General features: G+C 42.3%; 1 protein-coding gene across 1 annotated transcript in view; it reads left to right on the forward strand.

Annotated features, from left to right (window-relative positions):
* The window catches only part of CDH23 (cadherin related 23), a 996630-nt gene that overhangs the window by 662064 nt on the left and 309677 nt on the right, over positions 1–24889 (forward strand). The window contains exons 25-26 of the mRNA XM_066601617.1: positions 4184–4297; positions 5995–6143. Coding sequence (XP_066457714.1) covers positions 4184–4297; positions 5995–6143 — 263 coding nt within the window. The remainder of the gene's footprint in view (positions 1–4183; positions 4298–5994; positions 6144–24889) is intronic.

Genomic DNA, 24889 nt, shown 5'->3' on the forward strand with positions numbered 1-24889 from the left:
GCAAAGTAAGAATAGAAGTGATAATAGTTTATTTTTGCTAATGCAAAACAAAATGCAAAGTGAATGAACAAAATAGAAATCACATCAGCATTTGGAGTGACCACCATTTACCTTCAAAACAGCATCAATTCTTCTAGATACACTTGCACTCAGTTTTGAGGGAAAGGGAAGTTGTTCCAAACATCTTGGAGAACTAAGCACAGATCTTCTGTGGATGACAGCGCACTCAAATCCTTCTATCTCTTCATGTTATCTCAGACAGACTGGATGATAATGAGATCAGGGCTCTGTGGGGCCATATCATCACTTCCAGGACTCCTTGTTCTTCTTTACACTGAGGATAGTTAATAATGACATTCTTTGTATGTTTGGCGTCGCTGTCCTGCTGCAGAATAAATTTCGAACCAATCAGACTTCTGCCTGATGGTATTACGTGGTTGGTAAATACCTGCCTGTAGTTTTCAGCTTTGAGGGCAACAATAATCCTGACCAAATCCCCAACTGCATTTGTTAAAATGCAGCCCTAAACTTGCAAGGAACCTCCACCATACTTCACTACCGCCCGCAGACACTCACTATTGTACTGTTGTCTACCATGCTTCATTGCTGCCTGCAGGCACTCATTATTGTACTGCTCTCCACCATGCTTCACTGCTGCCTGCAGACACTCATTATTGTACAGCTCTCCACCATGCTTCACTGCTGCCTGCAAACACTTAGTATTGTACCATCGTCCACTATGCTTCACTGCTAACTGCAGACACCCATTATTGTACTGCTCTCCACCATGCTTCACTGCTGCCTGCAGACACCCATTATTGTACCGCTCTCCATTATGCTTCACTGCTGCCTGCAGACACTTATTATTGTACCGCTCTCCACCATGCTTCACTGCTGCCTGCATACACCTATTATTGTACTGCTCTCCACTATGCTTCACTGCTGCCTGCAGACACCTATTATTGTACCGCTCTCCACCATGCTTCACTGCTGCCTGCATACACCTATTATTGTACCACTCTCCACCATGCTTCACTGCTGCCTGCAGACACTCATTATTGTACAGCTCTCCACCATGCTTCACTGCTGCCTGCAGACACTCATTATTGTACCACTCTCTACCATACTTCACTGCTGCCTGCAAACACTCAGTAATGTACCGTTGTCCACTATGCTTTACTGCTACCTGCAGACACCCATTATTGTACTGCCCTCCGCCATGCTTCACTGCTGCCTGCAGACACTCATTATTGTACCGCTGTCTACAATGCTTCACTGCTGCCTGCAGACACTTAGTATTGTACCTGTTTAGAAAGAACAACAAGAATAAGTACAAAGACTTGTGCTATCTAGTTCAGAGGAGGATGAGAATAACAAGAAGAATAAACACAAAGACAACATTAAAAACCCCATCCAGAAGTTGACTTTGGTCAGATTTGAACCCTGGACTTCAAAACTGCAAAGCAGCAGTGTTAACAACTGAGCTACAACACTTATTTTTTCACCTACAAAGAAAAGGACAAAAACAAGAAGAATGGACACAAAGATAATATAAAGACCCCATTCAGATGTTGCCTTTAGTTATATCTGAACCTAGTACTCCAACACTGCAAAGCAGCAGTGCTAACAAGTTCTCCACCACAGTTGTACTTCTCCACTGGAGATGAAAGAACAAGAAGAATTAACACAAAAAGAACATTAAAAACTCCTTTCAGATTTTGCTCATTGACAAATTTGAACATAGAACAGCAGCACTGCAAAGCAGTAGTGCTAACAACTAAGCCAGCACATTTGTTGTTTCAGTTCTAGAAGAGAAAAACAGAAAAATGGCCGTTACTTACTGACTGAGGAGTGCATATGGATGCATCCTCCTCTCACCATGCAGGTAGCTGACTACCAAATTATTATCTATCATTCACATGCAGTGTGGCATTAAGACTCCAGGGGGAGCCCAGGGTGGCAGTACCAATGTGGTTCACTGATGGATATGCAGGGCAACCCGCCGAATTATCATGGCGTCATTAATAGGTTGCTGGTCTGCATGGTAAACTACATATATCAGAATGTGCCACCCTGTATCCACTATGTGTGGGAGTATACACCAAGCATCCACCCCCCTCATTATCAGGAGGCAGTGTGAGTGGGTGTCTTATCAGTGCCCTCACAGGTGTTATTGGCTCCTCCATTTGGTAGTCAGCTACCTGCATGGTGAGAGGAGGATGCATCTATATGCACTCCTCAGTCAGTAAGTAATGGCCATTTTCTGTGATTGTTTTTAATTCTTGATTTCCCCTTCTGTGATGCATTTAGAAGAGAAGAACAAAAGTATAAACACAGAGGACATAACTCTATACAGATGTTTGCCCTTGTCCAGATTTTAACCTATATGAACAATTGTTATTCCCTTCTTTCTTCTCTGGAGGAGAAGAATGAGAAACACAAATAGAACATACAAAGTCCATGCAGATATTGTGCTTGGTCAGATTTGAATCTATTACCCCAGCACTGAGGCAACTGTGCTAGTGACTGAGCCAACATGATTGTTCTTCATTCTTTGCTCTCCATTATCTTCCTTCTTCTCCTTCCTTCTCTTCAAGAGGAGAAGAAGAAATAGAAGAAAGTCAAGGAAGAAAAGAAGGAGATGAGGGGGGGGGGGAGAGAAAAAAGGAGGATATCTATTCTTTCTTCTTCTTATCTTTCTTCTTATTCTTCAGAGAAGGTGAAGCAGGAGGAGAAAGAAGAAAAAAAAACTTGGTGTCTAGCACTGTTGCCCTGAAGCACTGGGGTTCTAGGTTCACATCTGACTATCCTCTAGATAAGGAATAAGAAGTGTAGTGGCTCAGTTGTTAGCACTGCTGCCTTGCAGTGCTGTAGTCCTAGATTCAGTTTCCTTGTTATGGAAATAGCATAGCGCAGCCCGCTTGGCTGTTTCCATACTCCTGGGCCCATTGGTCACAACATACAGACAGAGGGGTGTTCTCATCTCAGCTGAGATGGGAATACCCCTGTAAGGAGATTTGAAGCATTTTTAATGCGTTCACTTACAATTGTCTTGACAACACACCTCTACTTTTTGGCCCATTAGTTTGATAGAATATCTCTATTGAATTACTGCTTAGGTGAATGACACCTAATTATCAGTATGCAGCAACACTACTTCAATTAAAGTATTCATTCAGCTGCAATGCACACATTTCTCTTGGTGACATCCTCTAATCACTCTAATTGTTAGAAGAAGAAAGTTAAGCTTAATCAGATACTTGTGTTAATATGTATTTAGCTAACTATACATCTGATTGTAATCCAGTTGTAATCCATAATCCAGGCTTTATGTATAGAGACATTTTACCGACCGACTTAATTTGCTTTCTACCGTTTTGGGTCATTGCTATTTTATAATGAGATTTAAAGCTGATCAGTGCAAAATGTGTCAATGACTTTAACCTTCATGTGTAGTTAGTGGTTGCTTAGAAGTATATAAAGATCTAAGGCTTGGTTGCTATTTCTTTAAAATCAACAAACTAAAATAAATATTTCTCCTAACTCCACTGTAAACATGCCTGATTGGTTCAGCCAAGCACATATGTCCATTTTAGACGGACCCTTTTACACGGGATGACTTGTCACCAATGACTGATCGGCAGGCATCCTCTACCCAGGACCCTCGGTGATCAGCCACATGGAGCAGGTGTGTGCTGGAAGCACACAGCTCTCTACACCCCGCAGTGGCCATAAAGAGTAATGCAGTCTAAGTTCCCATTCAAGTGAATGACAACTGTGCCTGCAGTATGAATCCGGGACAATGCACAGTGTATGACCTACATGCTTCCAGCACACATTAGCTCCATGCACTGAAACATTGGCCGTGATGAACAGTTGATCAGTTGGGGTCCCAGGTGGATGACCAATGCCAATCAGCTATTGGTGATCTGTCTTGGGGATACGGTAGGTCTTCAATGGTTTAAAGATGGAAATGCCCTTTAAGAGAAACTACAAATTAAGGGTCACTTTATTTATACTATGCATCCACAGGGCCGGTATCTTCCCATATGTTTTGTATATAATGCTTATGTATGTGCTTTAATGTGATAGAAATCCCTCGTAGTACAAAAGTCATTATATTGGATGATATGCAGTTCTTTGCTTCTGTTTTTGTTTTGAGCAAGAAAACTTTTTCTTGCAGGAGGGAACCAGGATGGGAAGTTCATTGTTGGGTTTCGCGATGGCATTCTAAGAACAGTTGTGAATCTTGACCGAGAAAGCATGGCTTCTTACAGTCTAATCCTAGAAGCTATAGGTAAGAATATACAGTTGGACATTAATGTGACGACACGAGAAATACAAAACTTAAAATATGTTTCCTATAAAAAGAAAATATTTCCTGTAAATAAGTTTTTCAAGTATTTGATCAGTAGGGGTCTGGCTGCTGAGACCTCCACCAGTCACAAGACTGAAGCCTCAAGCATCTCCAGATGAATGGAATGGTCATGTGTGCGCACAATCATGCCATTCTTTTTTTATGGGAATGACATTTAAGCTCTTAGCTATCAAAGGCCGTACTATAGGGAAAAAACTGGCAGTTTACATGTATGACCACTGCTCAATTCATTTGTGTACATTCAAGACCCCTATTCTCATGATTGGTGGGGGACCCAGCAGCCAGACTCTCCATCGATCAGATACTTATCAAATAGCGAATAAGTTCTTTTCTTATGACAACCCCTTTAAACTGCACAGTTTATAATGGCTGTCTTCTGGTTGGCTCCTGATCTGTCACATGCTTTCCTAAGAGAGTCCCTGATGGGTCCACTTTAAAGAGGTGATACTATTTTGATAACATTCTAATTTATACTCTTAGACTGGTTTCACACTGGTGGACCGGATTCCGCATGCAGGCGCTCGCAATGGATACAGACTGTGAGGTCGGTCGGCAACGCTGTGTGCCTGGTTTTTTTTGTATTGCGGATGACTGCGGGGGCTTACCATTAGTCATGCGTAATACTGTTTGTATTTCTCATGTCGTCACTTAGTGATGATGTGAGTACCTGCGGCCCATACCCAATGTTAATTGCGTATGGGCTGCAGGTCGAACGGCCTTCATTGACTTCAAAATAGTGACAGCGAAATAGAGTATGACGCGATTTTTCACGATAAAACTTTGACCGAAAATCGCAATCATCTGAAGCACTGGATTCCAATGTATTTTTCAGATGACTGATTTTTAGCCACGTCAAAACATGGCAGCCATGATAATGGGACATGGGCGTCCGAATGCGTCGGCTGATGTTTTGACGCAGCTAGGTCTTTCTTAATCTTTTGGCGGCAAACAGCTGCCAGCAAAGAGAGGGAGTTTAGCAGCGACTAGTGCTGCTTAAGCATGCCAGCCGGCTCTATTGAGCCATTAGAAGTATTTCAGAAGATTTATGCCAACTGAAGGAATTCTGGGCAGCAGCGTATATACGCCGCACCCAACCGTGTGAATGGACGAGAACACATGAACTTTAGCTGCGATTTGGTCATGGCCTTTTCTTGTTCATGAGTTTTATACTGGCAATGCGGGCGGCCGAAAATGATGCCTTAGGGCGAGCACCCACTGGCGTTTGCGTTTTCCGCGGGAAAAAAACGCAGCGTTTTCGCCGCGTTTCCCGCGATTTTTCCGCGCGTTTTTCGCGGCGTTTTCGCGGCTTTTCCATAAATTACCATTGACTTTCATGGGTGCATTAGGAGAAAAATAAGGACACATATGCAACTGACAGTTCCTATGTTAAAACCGCAAACGCAACGCAAAAAAAACGCCAGTGGACAGGAACACATGTTATCTCTATGCCTGTGCAGGAAAAACGCAAAACGCAAAACGCAGGTAAAAAAACGCCAGTGGGTGCTCGCCCTTATAGTGCATTGCTGCTGCTAATACTAATGTTCTTATGTAGATTTCTATAATATATATAGTTGATATAAATTGTTTGAAATTGTATTTGTAATGTCTGTTTGCAGATAATGGACCAGCAGGAAATCGGAAAACAGGAACAGCCACTGTCCTAGTCAGAGTCCTGGATATCAATGATAACAGACCCATTTTTTTGAAAAGTAGTTACGAAGCGACAGTGCCTGAAAATATTGGGGAATCCAGCAGCATCATTCAGGTATCTACAGACATCAGTTTTATATGTTAGCTGGAAAAGTACATGCAGTTCAAACTATCCTGGGATGCTCTAAGCCTTTGCAGCAGCTGCCTGACATTGACTCGTTATGTATATATTTAGTATCTCAGTATTACGGAATCCGTTTCTTTTCTATCAGGCTTGGTTTATAAACTATCCATAAACGTTAATCCATCAGCAGCCTCAGCTGAATATATGAAGCTTGTAAATGCATGCTGAGTAGAGATGAGCGAACGTACTCGTTACGAGTACTTACGCACCCGAGTACCGCCATTTTCGAGTACTGCAGTACTCGGGCGTAAAGATTCGGGGGGCGCCGTGGCGGCACGGGGGGTAGCAGTGGGAAGTGGGGGGGAGAGGGAGAGAGAGAGGGCTCCCCCCTGTTCCCCGCTGCTCCCCCCCGCACCGCCGCGCCTCTCCCCGCCCCCCGGCGCCCCCCGAATCTTTACGCCCGAGTACTGAAGTACTCGAAAATGGCGGTACTTGGGTGCGTAAGTACTCATTACGAGTACGTTCGCTCATCTCTAATGCTGAGTAATAGACCTGTATGGAAACAATACTGAAGGATGCAGCGGAAATCCTAGGCTTGCAATCAGTATATATCTAGATTACTGATAACATATTCAAGATGGGCTGATGCATAGTAGTTTGAGTCTCTTTCATGCAGTTTCCTTTTGTTGAGCATCCATAAGGGTACTTGCACACGGATATTTTTTATTTTTTTTTTACTTGGGTTGAAGTTGCACCCATTCATTGGAGGTTTTCTTTTTACTCAGATGAATGGTCCGAGTAAAGATTGCATCATGCCCTACTCTTGTCTGATTCTCCGGTGTCAACGTGCAGTGCAACGCACATCGGGCAGCTCATGAACGGGATGTCTGTGTGCGGTCCAACCCAAGTTGCACCCAGGAATCTCGGGGACAACTTTTTAACCCCTTAATGACATGGCCTATTTTGGCGTTGAGGACCAAGCGATTTTTGGTATTTTTCCATCTCCATTTTTCAAAAGCCATAACTTTTTTATTTTTCCGTCGACGCAGCCGTATAAGGGCTTGTTTTTTGTGTGGCGAGCTGTAGTTTTTATCGGTGCCACTTTTGGGTACATAGACAATATCGTAAAACTTTTATTATTTTTTTATGATAACGGAGAGAAAACGCATCAATTCTGACATATATATATATATTTATTTTTTTTTACAGCGTTAATCATGCAGCATAAATGACACACTAAATTTTTTCTCCGGGTTGGTACGGTTACAACAATACCAAAATTGTTATATTTTTTTTAGGTTTTTACACTTTTTTGCAATAAAACCCCTTTTTTTTGGAAATCTTTTTTTTTCTCTATAGCTGCATTCAAAGTCCTGTAACTTTTTTATTTTTCTATGTACGGAGCTCTATAAGGGCTTATTTTTTGCGAGACGAGCTGGGGTTTTTATTGGTACCATTTGGGGGAATGTACGTTTTTTTTATCACTTTTATTGCATTTTTTGTGAGGCAAAATGCTAAAAATTAGCATTTTGCCTCTGTTTTTTAGCGGTTTTTTTACGCTTTTTGTTGTACAAAATAAAAAGCATGTTCAACTTTTTGTACACGTCGTTACGGACGCGTCAATACCCAATATGTGGGGTTTTAATTTTTTTTTACCTTTTTTTATGCTAATATTAGAAAAAGCATAAAGGGTGTTTTTTTTACATTTTTTTTTTTAAATTTTTCTTTTTTTTACACTATTTGAGTCCCTCTGAGGGACTTGCAGCTACTGCTCTGCCATGCCTTATCGCTTATAGAGCGATCATAGGCATAGGCAATACAGGACGCCAGTGTCTGGCGTCCTGTTGCCATGGTGACAGGCTGGGCTCTCACGATAACAATGCGAGAGCCGGCCGGAGACACAGAGGGAGCGCGATCCCTCTGTGAACTCTTTCCCTGCTGCGATCTACTTAGATCGCGGCAGGGAAGGGGTTAACAGCGGGACGCCGGCTGTGACTGACAGCCAGTCCCGGTTGCGGGATAGCGCGAGATCAGTCATGATCTCGCGCTATCCCGATGACGTACCGGTACGTCATTTTGCGCGAAGTACCAGGCTCCCATGACGTACCGCTACGTCATAAAGCGGGAAGGGGTTAAACATCAGTGAGCACTTACCCTTAAGCCATTAATTCACCGGAAAATTGCAAGCTGTAGCCGAAGCAAAACGTATCATTACATGGAAAAAACACCCAAATCTTTTGCACCACAAGTGTTAAATATTTTTTTTGCTTCTGAAGTGGGAGCTGAGGCTGCAGCACCAAGATTTGTGTACTGTATCGGCTCCGTGCACTGCAGTCCCTAGGGGTACATGAGTGCATTGTGCACCCTGGAGTCAGATTTTCATGCAACTGCTGGTCGTCAAGTGTATTAAAAAGAAAAACTTTGAGCAAAAAGAAGTAATTTGCAAGTTGCATGCAGGTCGCTGTTAAGGATGGCTTCACATGGACTTGTTTGCTTCCATATCTTTGTGCGCAAACTTTGCACGTGCAGTTAGAGAATAGAACCCAGTCATTTCAATGGGTTCAATACGATCCTATGTTTTTTGCGCGAACATTTCACGCAAAGCAAAAATGCATATATCCGTGTGAAGCTGCCCTAAAGGTGTTAATTGTAAAACTCGCTATGTACAGTAGATAAAAGTTGGCTAAACCTGTGGTGTGACAGTGTGGGAGGTTTTGGATGTATGGCTAGCATAACACTTCAAGCACTGCTAGTTATGGCAAGTTCTGATCGTGGGGTAGATATGTAAAAAGCCTAATCCTTGTGGACCTGAAACATCTAGCACAGATGACAGGGCAGACTATTAGGGTGTGTTCGCATGGCAGAATTCACTGTTGAATTTTTTGCCTGAAAAACCATGTCAAAATCCGCGGCTTTGCTGATCTGATTACAGAATTTGCCTGTCAATGGGTAAAATCTATGTGCATAAGGCCTCTTTTACACGGGCGGCAGCGATATCGCAGCAGTGTTCTGTGTGATATCGCTATGTTTTCTCGCAACGATTTCACGATTTGGTGTCATTACAAAGTCGCGTGACTTTGTATCGCTCTTTTGCTGGTATTTTTGAGGGGGCTTGAAATATAAGCCCTACCCCGAAAATACACTCTGGCTGCATTAAAAACAATACATCACTTATTAGGCGCTGTCCGCTCTGGCGCACTTCTTGTCCACAGCTCCGGTACACTTGCTTGTAGTTTTCAGTGAACACTGAGAGGTTCAAAAACCCCACCTCCAGGAAGCGCTGGCTCTGATTCAATAGCTGTGATTGGTTCGAGCGCTGCAGTGATTGACTAAGCCGTGGCGCTGGAGAACCAATCAGAGCCAGCGCTCCCTGGAGGCAGGGTTTTTGAACCTCTGACCAGGAAGTGTTGGCTAAAAAATTCAATGAAGTGTGCCGGAGCTGCGCAAAAGAAGTGCAGTGACGCAAACAGCGCCTGTTAGTGTTTTTAAAGGCAGCTAGGGCTTATTATAGGGCTCAAACAGTAAGACATCTTAATGTAAAAGTTGTATCGCACCGCACAAACAATGCATTTTCGTGCAATGTGATGCAACAGAAAGGAAGGCTCCATAGGGAAACCTGGGCTAGAAAACCGCAAATCGGGGCAATATTCAGCATGGTTTGATTTTATTTTTTTTTTCTTGCAATGTAGCAGCCTACAAAACACTGCGAATGTGTAGGAATCCATTGGAAGGCATGGGCTTCACATACGCGCGATTTGTAGACCTGTCGCATCGCATGAAAATCGCCTAAGGGCTTGCGATATCGCGTTTTTTTTAACACGAATATTAATGGGACTTTCTAAAGTTAAAAATGCATCGCTCAAAAATCCCCAAGCACAAACTTGTAATGCATTTTTAACATTAGAAAGTCCTGTTGACAATCGTGTTAAAAAAACGCAAGTGGGTTAGAGCCCTTATTCTTATGCAGAAATGAGTGTTTCCACGTCATGAAGTGACATTTCACTTCTTGATGCAGAAAGGCAATTCTCTGTGTATAGGCATACAGCCCAATATGATTGCCAAAACCGCTGCTTCTGAAACATTGAAGCTGGCCACTGTGGTCAGGCACTCTCTAATTGTTGATTAGACACAGCTGGGAAGGCAGTTTTGACATAGCAAAATAATTGACTCCTTTGATACTTTTCTTATTGTTCTACTGGGTTCCGAAGACAAATTTTTAAAGTAAATCCTTTTTTCTAAAATGTTGCCACTGGTTTTCAGCCAATGGAGAGGTCCAGGAACTTCTTTGTTCCGACTGATGAGGCTTCTATAAAGAAGATTGAAAAGCTGTGGTCCAAACAATCTTTTTTATGGGTAAATAAGGGTTTAGAAACTGCAAATGAATGCTGAAAAATTGTTGCTCTATCAAACTTTGTAGAATTATCACTTGAACTGAAATACATGCCATGAATAGAGATGAGCGAGCACGCTCGGATATGCAGTTACTCGAGCGAGCATCGCTCTCCTCGAGTAACTGCATTCTCGTCCAAGCAGGCTTGGGGGGGCGGCGAGGGGTAGCGGGGGGGGGGGGGGGGTGAGAGAGATTCCCCCCCCCCCCCCCCCGAGGCTGCTTGGACGAGAATGCAGTTACTCGAGAAGATTTTCCTATCTTTGACCACTTCTTTCAGTTCTTCCATCTGCATGCTTGCATCCACCTTGATTGGGTCCAGCCAGCATGTTCTTTGGCGTCCTCTTCTTCGTGGCCCACTAACCGTACCGAGAATTGGCTCGTATGATAAGTCCAAAGAATGAGAGCCGTTGTTTGGCGACTTTGCCCTCTAATGATATTTTTAGTTTCATATGCTCTAAGACCATCTTGTTATTGACCCTAATAGCCTAGATGAAAAACATCGGAAGAATGTTTTCATCATTAAAAAATCCTCGGGATAGGTCATCAATAGTTGACCGGCTGAGCTCCACTGCTTGGGTCCCTGGCCCATTAGCTGAACTGGCACCCACTGTCAGCGCCACAACACACAGGGTACGGAGGCGAAGCAAATGGCTCTGACCGCTGTGTAATGACTGGCGCTTGTAATTGCAGGCACAGCTTTAATTGATTTGAGCTGTGCTTGCAATTACCAGTGTCGGCCACTACGCAGGGGTCAGAGGTAACTGCTTCCACTCCATACTCTGTGTTTTGTAGCAATGACAATGGGTGCTCGATCAGCTGTTTGGCTGGGGTCCAAAGCAGCGGACCCTTGCTAATCAACTATTGACCTATTCTGAGGCTAGATCATCAACAGTATTTGCCCAGAAAACCTCTTTAAGTCATAATTCATAATGCAGTTTTCAACTTTTTTGAAAGAAAAAAAAGACAGGACTGGCTACTAAAAAGAGAAAATTCTGTTGACTGCTTGAAAACAAAAACCAAATTTTCACTGACACTGCACTGTGTACACAAGTTAGGCATCTTGTCCATGGGTGATAAATCGCCAGCGGATCACGCTCTGTAAAGCTTTCCATAGGTTTGCTATGGAAAGCACAGCATCAACGTCACGAGCGGAGAATCATAGCGATTCTCCAATCGTGGGATTTAAATCACGGCATGCTGCAATTGCCGCGACTCTCTGCGGTGAGCCTAACTTGGCTTATCTTGGAGACCTGTCAGTGCTCCTCCTTCTTCCCCCTCGGCAAAATGTCGCTAGTGATATTCCGCCTCAGCTGTGGACAGGGGGCCTTAGGCTGAATTCACACAGGTGTAGGAAACCTTGAACGTGTTGCATTTGCAAAAAAATAAAAATAGATGTTTTTTTCCCACCTGCGCGCGGTTCTATACGACATCCGTATGCACTCTGTTTATTTCTATCTCTGTATGTCATCCACTTTTCAGATCAGCAAAAAAATCAGAACCCAATTTAGTTTTCTCTACATCTCTCCACAATGGATCTATGAGATGTGGACACCACATGGACTAAACTCGTGGTTTTTTTTTTGTGCCCTAATTGACTTGAATGGGCAAGTTTTGTCCACAACTCCAACCAGAATAGTGCATGTTGCCATTTTTTTATGCAGATCGTGTGTCCGTGTGAAAAAAACGATGTTTAAATGGCACATTGGCTACTCTGGTTTGTGTGCTGTTAGTCTAGTCCAGTCCAGTGTTTCCCAACTCCAGTCCTCAGGGACCCCCAACAAGTCATGTTTTCAGGATATCCTATGGTAACACCAGCTGTGGCAATATCTGAGGCACCGACAATAACTACATAACCTGTGCAACACTGAGGAAATCCTGAAAACATGACCTGTTGGGGTCCCTGAGGACTGGAGTTGGGGAACACTGTTCAAGTTCATTGTAGACTCGAACAGCACATGGACTGAAAATACACTCATGTAGGTTAACTTTTATTGATTTGATTTTATGGAGATTCAACACTCCAATGTAGGAGAGCATAGGAAAGCTCATATAAATCAAACATGTTGTCAACCACACAAGCTGAGACTTCGCACCTTTTTGATCATTTTGTTTCTGAATATTCATTGCCTATCTCCAATTAGGGAGAATCCACTTGTGTTTTTCTACACTGCATAATTTTCCTAATTTTCCTTTCCTTCCTATTTTTACTGCCATGTGTTATAGTAAGAAAATATACAAAGAGTGCCTCAGGGTGTACACCGGCTTATTAATAATAAGTAACACCAACATTGCCCAAAGGGCAAGAAACAGCCCAGTTGAGCTTTTATGTACTAATCAGGGACCATAAAATGAGTCCTAGAAGGGCCACACTGAGCATGCTGGGAAAGGCCGAACTGCCACTTACTGGGCTGATTACATCATCACTCATCGGGATTGGACATGTGTGAGGGAGGCACTCTGTACAATTGGCTTGAAGACTTTTTTTGTACATTTTATGGATTTTGTGCAGGAATTATTTCTCTTTTTCCCTCATAATGAAGTAATAGTGTAGTTCCAAAAATATCTGATACTTTGACAACATATGGCAGGATTCCTTTCGCATGGCGTGAATCTACAACAACTTCTAATGAAGATATACACGGTGAGGGAGACATCTATAGTGCCTTCAAACATCTACAAAAAGTATACAGACAGTATATGAGATCATGGTAGGAAATGGCGAGTCTGGAAACTTACATGCAGCAAGTTAAAACATTGTGGTTTAAGAATTAATATTATCCCAAATTCACATCACAAAGACAATGAATTTATCCAGGGGTGGGAAATATTACTCCGGAAGACCTCATTACGCATGATCCGGTATTTATTGGACTATGAAAAAGTTTTTCTTGGGCTGGGTTCACACAGGGCGTATTTGCCACAGAAATTCCATCTGGAATTTTGCTGCAGCAAATCCGCCTGTGGCCGCTAATTCCGGGATTGGCCAGCCATGTGGATGAGATTTGTCAAAAATCTCGTCCACACGGGATAGCCAATCCATCGCAGCAAGGCCGGCAGAAGCCGGCGCTGCGGCGCAGATACTCCAGCCACTGCATGTCAATTTTTTTTCTCAGTTGCGGCCGTGCTCTCTTTTATGAGCAAAGTGCCGAGGGTTTGAAGCAATGCTTTCCCGACTGAAATCTCACAGTTTTTCCACCCTGTGGGAACCCAGCCTTACTAAAATATCTACCCAGCTAGAGAAGGAAGTGGAAGATATCCAATCCTACTCATCACATTGGGACTATACTATATCAGAAGAGAGACTGACGAAGAACAAAGAGGGTCGGCAAAAAGAAATCAAAGATGGGAATCATCAGAAGTCCATCCGCAACTATTGCGATTTCGAAACAGGACAAATATGTTTAAAGAAAAACAACATGCTTACCTATCAAGATAAATATATAGACCTCTCTGAGTCTGAAGTTTGGTAAATTGAAGAGACATTGCCCAAGAGTTCCTAAACGAAGTGGCAATTTAATCATAGAAAACGCAGTATTTAAATAAGACTTCAGAGCAACGTACCTCAATACCAAATAGCAGTGGTGCCATAAGGGACAATATATCTTCTCTACCCGGGCTTTCTGTTACTCAGATGAACAACTGTCTGGTTTATTTAATCCCTGATCCCTCAGCCATCAAAGTGCACCTCAAATTGTAGGAACAGTTTGCAGAACCAGCTACACCTTCCCAGTCCAGTCTTCTCGTCTCTTCTTCATCCTTAACGTCCTTATCTCTCACCACATCACAGATACCCACTATATAACTCACTTCTATTGCCTCTTCAGAAAACCAACCAGTTGTCAATACTAGTGATCATTAACTGCAGCCATTTTTTTTAGGTCAGTCCAGTGTCCCAATGAGAGATCCCTAAAAAGATCGAAGTAGATGATGATGAAGTCATATATAACAGTGAGGATGTAACCTGTCCTCCCAAATATTAAGTGAGGCACAGGCATCAGTCCACAGAAAAGGACTCTCATTTAGGCCCAATGTTCATGGGCAGATTTGAATTATGGAATCCATGCGGCGCACCCACGCGGATGATTCGCAGTTCAAGCCGCCCATTGGGAAACATGGGCGTCTGCACCTGAGTTAAAGCATGCAGATTTTTGGATGCGCAAATCAAATCTCAGCATGCTCCATTTCAGTACGGTTCCCGCACGGACGGCTTCCACTGAAGTCAATAAAAGCCGTCCGATCCGCAGCGCATCCACAATTTCAATTGTGGACGGGCTGCAGATTCCACGGGAAAGCAGGAAATGAAAAAAAACCCTTTAATGCGCATGTGTCCTGGCCAGTGCTTCCGCACACATCTGCAGTAAAAACAGGACGGGTATGCACGATCCTCAGCCGCAGACATGGTTGGATTCCGCTGCGGGCTCCTGCATGCAGAATCTGACCCGCCCGTGGATGTGAGGCCATACTCTTACTCCTGCATTCTTCAATTTCAGTTGGGTAAAGGATATCAATTTTTCCTCAAGGAAGCTAGTATCATGTCCACAAGTATCAGGACTTAAACAGGATGCACAGGGGAATCAGAATAGTCTTGCAGCTCTGTAGACTTTGATAGACCTCTTAGAGGAAAATCCCACAGGCACAGAGGTTATGACAACCCCCATTACTAGACTAAAACTAAAAATACACCAACATTGTGCCAATACAGCAGTATAGGTTATTTACTTGTTTGGTTACAAAATACATTTGCAAGATAAAACCAAATAAAAATATGATACATTCTAATATAAACCAAGAGGAGAAAACGGCCCTCTAGGAACTGCGTACTAATCATGAACTAGTGATTAAGCCATCAGATGAGGGGGGAACCTAGTGGTCATGGAGCAACTTGGCGATACAATAATGGTAAAGAGACTCCTTGATGATAAACAGGTATATCAGACATTATCTCATGATCCCACTCGCCAGTATCTGACTGAATGTTATCATCTATATATATAAAGCTGAAAGCCCTCACTGACTCACTGACTGACTGACTCACTGACTGACTGACTGACTCACTGACTCACTGACTCACTGACTGACTGACTCACTGACTGACTGACTGACTCACTGACTGACTGACTGACTCACTGACTCACTGACTGACTGACTCACTGACTGACTCACTGACTGACTCACTGACTGACTGACTGACTGACTCACTGACTGACTGACTGACTCACTGACTGACTGACTGACTCACTGACTCACTGACTGACTGACTCACTGACTGACTCACTGACTGACTCACTGACTGACTGACTCACTGACTGACTGACTGACTCACTGACTGACTGACTCACTGACTGACTCACTGACTCACTGACTGACTCGCCAAAAGTTCTCCAGCTTCCTGATGTCGTAGAAACATGAAATTTGGCAGAAGCATAGATTATCTCCAAAATAGGAAAAGTAATTGGGTCCCAACTCGATTATTCAATTCTAGCGCAAAAGAATTGGCATCGAAATTTTACGTACATAATCTAAATCTGTCACTTCCCAATGTAATAGAAACGGGAAATTTGGCAGGAGCATTGATTATGTCATAAATAGGAAAAGTTAATGGGTCCTAACTGGATTGTTCAATTCTATGCGCAAAAGAATTAGCGTCCAAATTTTACGTACGGAATGTAATTTCTTCACTTTCCGGTGTCATAGAAACAGGAAATTTGGCACGAGCATTGATTATGTCATATATAGGAAAAGCTAATGGGTCCCAACTCGATTATTCAATTCTAGCGCAAAAGAATTGTCGTCGAAATTTTACGTACATAATCTAAATCTGTCACTTCCCAATGCCATAGAAACTTAAAACTTGGCATGGGTATTGAATATGTCATAAATAGGAAAAGCTAATGGGTTCTAACTCGATTATTCAATTCTATGCGCAAAAGAATTCGCGTCCAAATTTTACGTATGGAATCTAATTCTCTCACTTCCCGGTGTTATAGAAACTCGAAATTTGGCACGAGCATTGATTGTCATAAATAGAAAAAGCTAATGGGTTCCAACTTGATTATTCAATTCTATGCGCAAAAGAATTAGCGTCCAAATTTTACGTACGAAATTTAATTTTCTCACTTTCCGGTGTCATAGAAACGTGAAATTTGGCACGAGCATTGATTATGTCATAAATAAGAAAAGTTCATAGGTCCCAACTCGATTATTCAATTCTAGCGCAAAAGAATTGGCATCGAAATTTTACGTGCGGAATGTAATTTTTTCACTTTCCGGTGTCATAGAAACGGGAAATTTGGCACGAGCATTGATTATGTCATAAATAGGAAAAGCTAATGGGTCCCAACTCCATTATTCAATTCTATGCGCAAAAGAATTAGCGTCCAAATTTTACGTACGGAATGTAATTTCTTCACTTTCCGGTGTCATAGAAACAGGAAATTTGGCACGAGCATTGATTATGTCATAAATAGGAAAAGAAATTGGGTCCCAACTCGATTATTCAATTCTAGCGCAAAAGAATTGGCGTCGAAATTTTACGTACATAATCTAAATCTGTCACTTCCCAATGCCATAGAAACTTAAAACTTGGCACAGGTATTGAATATGTCATAAATAGGAAAAGCTAATGGGTCCCAACTCGATTATTCAATTCTATGCGCAAAAGAATTAGCGTCCAAATTTTACGTGCGGAATGTAATTTTTTCACTTTCCGGTGTCATAGAAACAGGAAATTTGGCACGAGCATTGATTATGTCATAAATAGGAAAAGCTAGTGGGTCCCAACTCGATTATTCAATTCTATGCGCAAAAGAATTCGCGTCCAAATTTTACGTATGGAATCTAATTCTCTCACTTCCCGGTGTTATAGAAACTCGAAATTTGGCACGAGCATTGATTGTCATAAATAGGAAAAGCTAATGGGTTCCAACTTGATTATTCAATTTTATGCGCAAAAGAATTAGCGTCCAAATTTTACGTACGGAATCTAATTTTCTCACTTTCCGGTGTCATAGAAACGTGAAATTTGGCACGAGCGTTGATTATGTCATAAATAAGACAAGTTCATAGGTACCAACTCGATTATTCAATTCTAGCGCAAAAGAATTGGCGTCGAAATTTTACGTGCGGAATATAATTTTTTCACTTTCCGGTGTCATAGAAATGGGAAATTTGGCACGAGCATTGATTATGTCATAAATAGGAAAAGCTAATGGGTCCCAACTCCATTATTCAATTCTATGTACTAAAGAATTAGCGTCCAAATTTTACGTACGGAATGTAATTTCTTCACTTTCCGGTGTCATAGAAACAGGAAATTTGGCACGAGCATTGATTATGTCATAAATAGGAAAAGCTAATGGGTCCCAACTCCATTATTCAATTCTAGCGCAAAAGAATTGGCGTCGAAATTTTATGTGCGGAATGTAATTTTTTCACTTTCCGGTGTCATAGAAACAGGAAATTTGGCACGGGCATTGATTATGTCATAAATAGGAAAAGCTAATGGGTCCCAACTCGATTTATTCAATACTAGCGCAAAAGAATTGGCGTCGAAATCTTACGTGCGGAATGTAATTTTTTTCACTTTCCGGTGTCATAGAAACAGGAAATTTGGCACGAGCATTGATTATGTCATAAATAGGAAAACCTAATGGGTCCCAACTCGATTATTCAATACTAGCGCAAAAGAATTATCGTCGAAATTTTACGTGCGGAATGTAATTTTTTCACTTTCCGGTGTCATAGAAACGGGAAATTTGGCACGAGCATTGATTATGTCATAAATAGGAAAAGCTAATGGGTCCCAACTCCATTATTTAAATTCTATGCGCAAAAGAATTAGCGTCCAAATTTTACGTACGGAATGTAATTTTCTCACTCCCCAATGTCATAGAAACAGGAAATTTGGCACGAGCATTGATTGTCATAAATAGGAAAAGTTAATGGGTCCCAACTTGAATATTCAATTCTAGCGCAAAAGAATTGGCGTCAAAATTTTACGTGCGGAATGTAATTTTTTCACTTTCCGGTGTCATAGAAACAGGAAATTTGGCACAAGCATTGATTATGTCATAAATAGGAAACGCTAATGGGTCCCAACTCGATTATTTAATTCTATGCGCAAAAGAATTAGCGTCCAAATTTTACGTACAGAATGTAATTTTCTCACTTTCCGGTGTCATAGAAACAGGAAATTTGGCACGAGCATTGATTATGTCATAAATAGGAAAAGCTAATGGGTGCCAACTCCATTATTCAATTCCATGGGCAAAAGAATTAGCGTCCAAATTTTACGTACGGAATCTAATTTTCTCACTTTCCGGTGTCATAGAAACGGGAAATTTGGCACGAGCATTGATTATGTCATAAATAGGAAAAGCTAATGGGTCCCAACTCCATTATTCAATTATATGCGCAAAAGAATTAGCGTCCAAATTTTACGTACATAATCTAAATCTCTCACTTCCCAATGTGATAGAAACATGAAATTTGGCACGGGCATTGATTATGTCATAAATAGGAAAAGTTAATAGGTCCCATCTCGATTATTCAATTCTATGCGCAAAAGAATTAGCGTCCAAATTTTACGTACGGAATCTAATTTTCTCACTTTCCGGTGTCATAGAAACGTGAAATTTGGCACGAGCATTGATTTTGTCATAAATAGGAAAAGTTCATAGGTCCCAACTCGATTATTCAATTCTAGCGCAAAAGAATTGGCGTCAAAATTTTATGTGCGGAATGTAATTTTTTCACTTTCCGGTGTCATAGAAACGGGAAATTTGGCACGAGCATTGATTATGTCATAAATAGGAAAAGCTAATGGGTCCCAACTCCATTATTCAATTCTATGCGCAAAAGAATTAGTGTCCAAATTTTATGTACGTAATCAAATTCTCTCACTTCCTGATGTCATTTTATATAAAGGAAACGTCGCATGGTTACCTCCACGTGGTGTTTCCTGGGTAATGCAGAGAACTATGCAAAATGGTGAACATATGTTTTTCCTCAGTATCTCTAAAGTAACCACGACTTCATAAGATTTTCCGTGTGAACACCAGATAAACACCAGTACCAAATTAACTCGGGCGAAGCCGGGTATACCAGCTAGTCTATTATAACAAGCGTGAATCAATAGCTTATTATCCAGTGATGAGTTCACTGTTATTTGTAACCCTTCCCCCACCATCGCCACTTTTTATGTGATTCCTAAATTGCATAAAAAGTCTATTTCAGTATGAGTTGGACCAATAGTATCAATCCGCAATATCTAACCCAGAACAGAATCCGCACAAAAATGGAGCATGCCACGATTTTTTTTCTCAGCGAGCAGAAACTGCAATAGGTTTCCACTCATGTGCAGGAAGAATCACTTTTCCATAGCATGCTATGGGCAGTATTTGCTGCAGAACCCAGAGGCAAAGTCATTAGTCGGCAATGGTGACCTGCTTGATATCTTATATAACTATTGTGATTTCCTGAAGATAAGACACTGTCTTACATTAATTTTTGCCGCAAAAGAGGCACAGTGTCTTATTTTCGGTTTTTCTTTATAATACTATAATGTTTATGACATCATTGAATGACTGTGATTGGTTAATCAAGCACTGGGTCTGATTGGCTGACCCAGTGCTCGATGAACCAATCAAAGCAATCGCTTTTTGGAGGTGGAGTATTCAAGCCCCGCTACCAGAAAGCGTTCAGGACTACATGGAAGCCTGTATCAGCACCACAGCCCAGCCCGAGGGAACCGAACGCCACCTACTCGGTGAGTTTTGCTTTTTCTTTTTTTCATCTGCTGTAGCTAGGGCTTACTTTTGGGGGAGGCCCTATATTTCAAGCAGCCCCTCCCCCCCCCCCCCCCCCGCAACTCCCCCTTGGAAATTAGAGTAGGGCCTATTCTCTGTGAAACACGGTACTACCTTTCTAGGAGAGCTCTACAAAGCCCAGTATACAGCATATTGCAGCAGCATTGAATGATATATAGGTGGCTCAGTGCTCCCAGGTTGGTAGGCAAGTGTTTGTATTTTTAATTCCTATGCCTCTTAGTATTTTAAGTTTGTTCAATAAAAGTTAGATTTTAATGAGGGTATTCAAACAAGAGGGGGGTTTCTTGCTCTTTGGGCAATTTGTGTTAATTATGTTAAAGAAATGCACTGTAAATATTTACACTTGTAGAAAGGCAACTTTTATTAGTGCTGCATGATTACTTTTTAATGATTGCAAACTCGTGAAGAAGTGCAGCTCTATTACACCAGCCAGTCATGGTGACATTTAATTAAAAAAAAAAAAAACACAACTAAAAATACTACTAAATTCATTTACATCTATTTCTTGCTTACACTCCAGGATCCAGAGTTCCAAATTGCTATTACAGTTTAAAGGGAACCTGATATCTCCACGGTACCATAAAGTAAGTTTTACTGCTGTTAGGGTCGGTTGAAGTATTTTTCATACTCGCCCTCTTTCTGGTTCCTGTGATGCCCGCTTGTGAAGTCCGCGTGCCAGCCAATAATCTGACTCTTTTCAGAGTCCCATGCCTGCACTCTCCCATAGACTTGCATAAGAGACTATGCCCATGAGTTGGATTTTCATGCACCGCCGGGACTTCAGAGGGGAACACTGCGGATCCAGGGAGCAGATGAGTATAAAAAATATATCACCCGGCCCCCTATCACGTCCCCTTACAGCACCCACCAAAACATAATAGGTTCCCCTTTATAAACAGGCATAAAATTCAGTTTGTACATGTGCAAAAATATTTGATTCTAGTCCTGAACCGTAGTGATGGAAAATCCTGCCATCTCTCCAGTACCAATGCAGTTGTGTGCATTTACATCTTGTATAGAATAATGAGCATTCCGAGTCCGGAAGAGAAAAGGTTTAGTAAAGATGGCAACGACACTCCATCACATTTTTGTAGACTCGAAAAAAGACCAGTCTTGAGAGGTTGGCGTCTGCCTTGGACAAGTCCTTTGGCATTGAGAGATCGGCCGACTACGTCTGAAGCTGTTAATAGACTGCCTGAGCGAGCCTAACCTCTTCCAAAGTCGGAGCTGTGGTTCACTGGCATCTTCCACGTGATAGGGCATAAATTCCCGTGGTCCATAAAGAGACTGATCTAGGGCAGCAGGCTTGCATAGTGTCACAAAAATGAGGCACGTGGCAATTAAGAGGAAAATGCAGACGAGAGAGATGATGATGGGCAGCGGGTCTGTAAAATCCATTGGAATTTTGGTGGCATTTATGGAAATGTTCTCCATTGTGGTGTTATAAAGGCTGGTAGCAGCGGTGCTCTCCAGGGTTTCATTATTAAAGTTGACTGTAGTTTCCATGGTCATCTTTCCTGGAAAATAAGAAGACATTAATGTGGGGGCTTTTTTTTGCATATTAAGACACTAACAGGTAAATTTATTTTCGTATTTGTCGAGTTCTAAATAGGCAAATCATTCAGAAAATAGGTGTAGATACAACTAAATGCCAACTCCTGGATTAGGGTGGCCACACACGGGCGTAAGCACACTTATACTTGCTATCGCAATATGAATATGCACTATGCAGGGTGCACAATTGTATTGACTCTTTTTACTGTACTTTTTGCGCTCCCGGGACCACTCACATCGGCACGGTCCCAGCAAAGCCACGTTTGAGTGGGAGGGACAGCCTACTTAGTAGATGGGTCAGCTGGCTGGGTAAATGGGTCAGCTGGCTCGGTAGGCAGGTCACCTGACTTGGTAGGCCCAGGTTTTCTCGTTTAAGTTCACTGCGCGATTTTAGGCAGACGGGGGCCTTTGTTACATAATTGCACACCAAATAGAGCATGTGAAGGAATCCATTGAAATCAATGAGTTCTATTTGCGGCACATTTGTCGCCTACATTTTGCAAGGCTAAAGTGGATGCAATTTTAGCATTGGGGTTAGGCAGCCCCTTTCACTACGTACATTTGGCCACCTGAAACATGGAATATAAGACTTCTGTCAGCACAAGTGTCCATAGAGATCACCCTTGTAGCAAAAATCAGAATTGGGCAAGAATAAAGCCAAAAAACTCACTTTTGCTGCATTTACAGTTTTTTCACCAAATATATGTTCGCTTAACGTTCTGCACTTTGTATAATTAAACACAATCACCATAGTACAATTTGCAGGTTTACACACCTAGAGATGAGCGAGCACACTCGCTAAGGCAAACTACTCAAGCGAGTAGTGCCTTATTCGAGTACCTGCTTGCTCGTCTGTAAAGATTTGGCTGGCGGCGGGGGAGAGCGGTGAGTTGCGGTGGTGAGCAGGGGGAAGAGAGTGAGAGAGAGATCTCCCCTCCGTTCCTCACCGCTCTCCCCCGCCGCTCCCCACCAACCGCCGGCAGCTAAATCTTTAGAGACGAGCGGGCAGGTACTCGAATAAGTCACTACTCGCTCATCTCTATTTCACACCTGGCAGCAAAGTAGACAGCAGAAATTAGCATAAAAGGAAGAGGTTGATAGCTGCCAGTAACCACCTGCTGTTAGGACTGTAAGGCTCCTTTTACACAGTGCAATCTCATTTGCACGAGCGAACGAGCTGCTGATGTCGTCACCACTTTTTTCATTCTCGTACATCCTTTTTATACAGGCAGATTTATCGTTCACTTTCATGTCGTGAAAACAATGGGTTCTATTCTCTGTGCAATGCATGCGCAAAAACAGTTGTGTAATTAAGCCCTAAGGGAATGGAAGTGTCCCCTATTGTTTAATCAACATAGTAAGGGCTCTTCTAAACGGGCCGATAAAGCATTAAGATTCCCACATCCAGCGGAAATCTGAACGATATCGTTCAGTGTAAGACCGGTCTGGCATGACCGGATTTGAATTGCAGATTCCGTGGTCATATGATCCGCAGTGATATGCTGTTCAATCAAATACATGGGATTACACAATTCCACTTACATTAGCGCATCGGAATTGAGTAATCTGCTTGCAGAAAATAGAACTCAGCATGTACTAATTTACCGCGGTTATCCCAGACATAGAGCCCATTGTGCACATACGCAACCGTTTTCGGTCACTGATTCGATATGCTGTGTCAAGATAGGTCTTGCACTATCCTTGGCCGAAATATGCAGGAAGCTGCCATAGACCCCTATGGAAGCGGAAAAAAAGGGAGCGGGAGGGTCGTCGAACGCTGGGAAAAGCAGACAGTTGTCACTATTTAAGCATTAGTAGTCATTCCGAGGATTTCTGCCGATCGAGGGATTTCCATGCTGCAGCATATTTTTTTGCCAATACGCAGCAGCCGCCCGTGTGAATCGCAGAAAATATGAGGCTAAAGTTCGGAATTCGATTGCGGCAATTCTTTATTCACGCAATTTTACAGCATATATGGATGACCGTAAAAATACATATAGAGAAGCGCAAGCACGATCACCAATATATAATTGCCAAGTGAATTAGGTTGTTATGCACGCCTGTCTGCGCATAGTGCTGTATATTTTTGCGCACATAGGGCCTGTTTATATGCGCGTGTTACAACCCCTGCCCTGATTTAAAAGGCTATTTGGCCTAAAGAGGTCAACAAATGTTTTTTTCCCCACGGTTTTGCGCAGCGTATTGCACATCCCTTTATATATTGTGCACGCATTTGGTATGAGACCTTTGCTGCACAAATACATGGAAAGATAGAACGGGAACTTTTTTTTGAGAAAGAAACAGAAAAATAATGCTGCTTCTTGATGTGCCGCTTCTGTCTCAGTCTCTGTGTTGATGCGAAGCCTTTAAATGGCGGAGAGGTCAAACACACAAGGAATGGCACGTGATCGCACAACGCTTCTTTTGGGTTCTATGCGGCCGGGGGGCTGCTGCCATCAGAATAGGCAAGTATTCCATTTTTCTTTATTTTAAGGCCATATAACCTTTTTCTATGTCCAAGTAAACCCCTTTAAGGAAATTTGATATGCAGAGTGCTATCATCTTTGCCAGCACAGTGTGCCCCTTAAACACTGCAAGAAGAACACCGCTCATAAAAACAGTGCCAGCATAGTACACCCAGTAAAATAATGGTACCATCATAGTAAGGTAAAGGTAGAGTCCTAGCACACTGTGACATTTTCTTGGCAGACTGTTTTTGCTGGGTGGTTTGCCATTGTCTTCCCAGTCATCTTTACCCTCCAGCAAGCTGGGTACTCCTTTTACTAACCTCAGAAGGATGGAAGGAACCCGAACCTTCAGGTCGTGAGCGAGAGCTTAGGACTGCATTTTTACCCAACATAAATCCTGCCAGTAGAGTGCCCTAATAAACAATACTAACAGCAGAGTGCCACAGTGCCACCTTACAAACAATACAACCAACATGGTGTTTTCCTTCAAAGTCAGAC

Source organism: Eleutherodactylus coqui, chromosome 4, assembly GCF_035609145.1.
Source record: "Eleutherodactylus coqui strain aEleCoq1 chromosome 4, aEleCoq1.hap1, whole genome shotgun sequence".
In the NCBI taxonomy this organism is placed as follows: domain Eukaryota; kingdom Metazoa; phylum Chordata; class Amphibia; order Anura; family Eleutherodactylidae; genus Eleutherodactylus; species Eleutherodactylus coqui.